At 39.2% G+C, this 5,469-nt stretch overlaps 1 protein-coding gene across 1 annotated transcript; it reads left to right on the forward strand.

Moving 5' to 3' along the window:
• The first annotated feature begins 3,546 nt into the window (after positions 1–3,546).
• Positions 3,547–4,545, forward strand: LOC147358035 (olfactory receptor 51F2-like). The gene has a single exon (XM_086342030.1). The coding sequence runs from the start codon at positions 3,547–3,549 to the stop codon at positions 4,543–4,545; it is 999 nt and encodes a 332-aa protein (XP_086198156.1).
• The last annotated feature ends 924 nt before the right edge of the window (positions 4,546–5,469 follow it).

Genomic DNA, 5,469 nt, shown 5'->3' on the forward strand with positions numbered 1-5,469 from the left:
ATCTTTATCTTGTCACTAACTTTAACTGATCTACTTTTCACAGGTCACTGGTAAATACATTTGCTCCAAATTTCTGAAAGATATCTTTCATTTGGAACACTATTTGCATTTTATATATTAAGAATTTTATCATAGATTGCCATTGAATTTTCTGATTTCTTCCTCATCTCTTGAGAAAATCATCATTTGCTTCCCTTGCTCTGTTGGTATAGTCATTGCATGGATAGCATGGGCTCATTTGGTGATTGTTTTTCTATAAATGTTATCTATTTTGTATCTGTTGCCAAATATAGTATTATACTTATGCATACTATTCTATTATAAAGTTTTATTTCTCTGTTCTTATCATTTCTCATCCAGTTAATCATGCTTTTTCTAAAATTTTCTTGAAAATTTTCACGTATTTTCTTTTTTTTTTTTTTTTAATTAATTTTATTCTATTCTCAAACTTTACATAATTGTATTAGTTCTGCCAAACATCAAAATGAATCCACCACGGGTATACATGTGTTCCCCATCCTGAACCCCCCTCCCTCCTCCCTCCCCACACCATCCCTCTGGGTCGTCCCAGTGCACAAGCCCCAAGCATCCAGTATCGTGCATTGAACCTGGACTGGCATCTCGTTTCATACATGATATTTTACATGTTTCAATGCCATTCTCCCAAATCTTCCCACCCTCTCCCTCTCCCACAGAGTCCATAAGACTGTTCTATACGTCAGTGTCTCTTTTGCTGTCTCGTACACAGGGTTATCGTTAACATCTTTCTAAATTCCATTTATATGCGTTAGTATACTGTATTGGTGTTTTTCCTTCTGGCTTACTTCACTCTGTATAATAAGCTCCAGTTTCTTTTTAAATAATCGACTTTGGTTTTATTGTTAATGCATTAATTTGTGCTCATTTTCTGACTTTTATTTAAATATTTTCCTAACATCTTAAGCTGAAAACAAAAAATGTTTTATATCATCGCTTTCTGCATTTAATAAAAGAAAGTTTCATTAAAACAATGAGGTTTTGACCAATATGAGCTGTGCTTAGTTGCTCAGTCGTGTCCGACTCTTTGTGACCCCATGGACTGTAGCCCTCCAGGCTCCTCTGTCCATGGGGATTCTCCAGGCAAGAATACTGGACTGGGTTGCCATTCCCTCCTCCAGGGAATCTTCCTAACCCAGGAATCAAACCCAGGTCTCTCTTTGCAAGTGGATTCTTTACCATTTGAGCCACCAGGGAAGCCCATCATTGTTTTCTAATAAATGTATATTTTTCAGGTTAGTATACTGCACTCCAGTGCATTGCCTCATAGGTTCTGATATGTGTTTTTCTAATTTTTATTCAGCTTAAAGTATTATTTTTTTCATTTATATTTTTCTATCATAGAAAAGATTTTTAATAAATGAGTGTTGCTATTGATGTGGAATCCTTTGGTGGGGGTTCAGGGGGAAGTTGCTGAGTGGTGGGAGGAAAATAATAGAGACTTACGCCATATAATATATATAGAAAGGAAATTTCCAGAAAGAAGGGGTCGTCAGAATAATATGTAAGTGGTAGATAAATGAGATGGTCACCAAAATGATTCAACTGAATTTGGCGGTTCTATTATACTTTGGCATTGTTTTCCATATTGGGTATATCCTCAACATCTAATTCTCTGGGCCCTTTGCACACAAAACTATTCATGATGAGATTCTTTTCTTGAGAAGCCTAAGCAGCATCATACCCACACAACTGACATGGAATTAACATTTTAGGTGTCTGAAAGTAAACATATAAAAAATATTTGTCATGGACATTTGTCAGACTGTTAGAGACCCCTTCTGTATGTGCCTCAGCCTCACTGAATGAGGTCATACATGCACTGGGGTCATACATGAAAGTTCCAACTTCAGCTCTTCTATGTCTAACTCCATAATTTGGGGCAAATTAACTTAACCACTTTAAACATCAGTTTCCCCATTTATATATTAGAGATAACATTTTTTGGTACTTGATTGGATAGTTATGATTATTAGATCAGATTATGGATATGAAGATAATAACATCTGTCACGTGGTAAGAAATGCTAGCCTTTGTGGTTCAGTAATTGTTTAGTTGCTAAGTCATGCCCGACTCTTTAGTGACCCCATGAACTGTAGTCCACCAGGTTCCTCTGTCCATGGGATTTCCCAGGCAAGAATCCTGGAGTCAGTTGCCATTTCCTTCTCCAGGAGATCTTCCTGACCCAGGGATAGAACCCATGTCTCTTTCTTTGCAGGAGGACTCTTTACCCCTGAGCTACCAGGGAAACCATTTTAGCAGTAGCTTGGCAAATTTATCAAAATGAGGTATTATTGGACTTTGTTAAAATAATTGCAAGTTTTGTCTTTTTTTCTTCCTTCCTTCCTTTCTTCTTCCTTCCCTTCCTTCCTTTTATACTTTCCTTCTTTCCTCCACCTTTGCTAAATATGTGGTTTCTCTCATCTGAGGCTTATTTAATTAAGTCTTCATTTCCTCATATGCCATATATACATTTATACATACTACCTACCTTCTAGAGTTAGTGTATGGGTAAAATCATATAGTGCTTACTAGTATTTGTCAACAACACAGGGAAATTTCAATGAATGAGAGATATACTAATTTTTCTTAGTGTGATTCTTTGGCCCATCATCACATATATAAACATGTGAGTCTTGGAGATGCCTTAGACATGTGTGTGTTAGTCACTCAGTTGTGTCCAACTCTTGTGACCCCACTGACTATAGCCTTCCAGGCCCCTCTGTCCATGGAAATCTCCAGGCAAGAATACTAGAGTAGGTTGCCATTCCCTTCTCCAGGGGATTTTCTCTACCCTGGGATTGAACCCAGGTCTCCTGCACTGTAGTCAGATTCTTTACATACTTCTGGATATATCCCACAAAAACCTAGTAATATCCACATTTCAAATATGAACTTATTTTTTGGTTCTTTATTCTAGGATCAATATATTATTAAAAAAAAATCCTGGAAACCAGATTTATCAGCATATTGTTTAGGTATTCTACTGGGGACTTTTATAGTTAAGAAAAATTGAACTGTGTTATTGTTGCCACCAACTGCTAACTGCTAAGTCACGTCAGTTGTGTCCGACTCTGTGCGACCCCATAGATGGCAGCCCAACAGGCTCCCCCGTCCCTGGGATTCTCCAGGCAAGAACACTGGAGTGGGTTGCCATTTCCTTCTCCAATGTAAGAAAGTGAAAAGTGAAAGTGAAGTCGCTCAGTCGTGTCCGACTCTTAGCGACCCCATGGACTGCAGCCTACCAGGCTCCTCCGTCCATGGGATTTTTCAGGCAAGAGTACTGGAGTGGGTCGCCAGTGCCTTCTCCAAAGACAATTATATATAGACTTAAGAAAATGTTATGTAAAATAATTCAGGGAATCTTCAGTTCTCAAAAATGAGAAATACTGAGAGGCAGGGAAAGAAACTTGTGGCTCTATAAAACTCATAAAATGCTAAAATTCCTAGATCAGCAATAGTAATTTAGTGAATCTCAGAGTGTCTAATGATAAGCTATATTTTTATCATATGTTATGTTTAATTATTCAAATATCCCTGTCTTCTCAGCCTCTCATTATGTGGGTCCTCAACAATACCAGTGCTCAGCCTCTGACCTTCCTCTTGACGGGTATTCCAGGCCTGAGAGCGGCCCAGATCTGGGTCTCCATCCCTGTTTGCCTCCTGTATGCCGGCGCCCTCTCTGGAAACAGTATGATCCTGTTTGTGGTCCTCCGTGAACAGAGCCTTCATGAGCCCATGTATTATTTCCTCTCTAGGCTTTCAGCCACAGACCTGAGCTTATCCCTGTGCACACTTTCCACTACCCTTGGTGTCTTCTGGTTTGAAGCCCGAGAGATCAACTTAAATGCCTGTGTTGCTCAGATGTTCTTTCTCCATGGATTTACTTTCATGGAGTCTGGGGTTTTGCTGGCCATGGCCTTTGACCATTTTGTGGCCATCTGTGATCCACTGAGATACACCACCATCCTCACCAATGCCAGGATCGCCCAGACTGGGATGAGCATGTTGACAAGAAATGTTGCTGTCATGTTGCCAGTTGTGCTTGTTGTCAAGAGGCTGTCCTTCTGCAGTTCTATGGTCCTCTCACATTCTTACTGCTACCATGTTGATCTCATTCAACTCTCATGCACAGACAACAGAATCAACAGCATCCTTGGTCTGTTTGCACTCTTCTCCACGACAGGGTTTGACTGTCCTTGTATCTTGCTCTCCTATGTCCTGATCATCCGATCTGTCCTCAGCATCGCCTCCATAGAGGGCAGGCAGAAAGCCTTCAACACCTGCATTTCCCACATCAGTGCTGTTGCCATCTTCTACATCCCTCTCATCAGCCTGTCTCTTGTCCATTGCTATGGCCATTCAGCACCTCCCTTTGTCCACACCATCATGGCCAATATCTTCCTGCTTATTCCTCCTGTACTCAACCCTATCATCTACAGTGTGAAGACTAAGCAGATTCAAAAGGCTGTTATCAAGGTCTTAATTCAGAAGCGACTCCAAATCTAATCTTTAGCTGTCTCAGAGTTAAGTGCTTTGAATGAATGCTTTGGTAGAAAGGTGTAACTCTCCACCAAATGCCTAGATATGCCTCCAACAGTACAAACTATTCAACTTATAGGTTGTATGATATTTGCTTAGCTTTCTTATTCAGTAAGTTCATATTAATAACACCAAAATTATTTTTGTTTTTAAGATAAAGTGAAATAATGTATATAAACAAATATTTATATTTGAAAGTAGTATGAGGCCTGAATAAAATATTCACCAGACTCTGCAATAATAAAAGCTCAGATTTATGTAGGTAACTTTATTAACAAGCCAGTTCTTTTCTGAATGATATACAAAAAAACACTTCTAATAATTGAAATTTTTCCTTAAAATTCTCAATTCTCTACATGCTTCCAAAACAGATATATATAGAGTGGATCCTAAAATATACATCAGTGTAACCTAACATTGGATCTTATGTAGGTAAATTTATTTTTGTCCTTTATTATGTTATAGGGGCATACCCAGTGTGAATGTAAAATGTCATATCAAGTGCTCTGGATCAGTTTTGCTGCTGTTAGCTGAACATTAAACACTTGTAATAACATTTTTAACATCCCAGGAATGAGGATTGTACTGTTTCCCCATGATCAGCCTTGAGAAAAGAGAGCTCATACTTTTGGCTCATGCTTTATTTCTAACTCTGCCATTACGACTCCATCTATGGGCCCACTGGACCAGCATCAGTGGAGCTAAGGCCCAGTGATATTTCTATGTAGGTTCTCTCCACTTGGTTATTGAATTCCTCCACTGAGGTGTGTACTGTTTGGTGGGTAGTAGCATGAGATTTGGTGGGTGGTAGCATGAGGTAAGGGGCTTCCCTTATGGCTCAGATGGTAAAGAATCTGTCTGCAATGCTGGAGACCCAGGTTTGATCCTCAG

Source organism: Bos grunniens, chromosome 15 (assembly GCF_055505025.1).
Source record: "Bos grunniens cultivar Pamir isolate PY7600 chromosome 15, Bosgru_T2T1.0, whole genome shotgun sequence".
NCBI classification, from domain to species: Eukaryota; Metazoa; Chordata; class Mammalia; order Artiodactyla; family Bovidae; genus Bos; species Bos grunniens.

Coding starts and splice junctions, on each gene's coding strand:
- LOC147358035 (XM_086342030.1), top strand. CDS start 3,547: ATGTTATGTTTAATTATTCAAATATCCCTGTCTTCTCAGCCTCTCATT.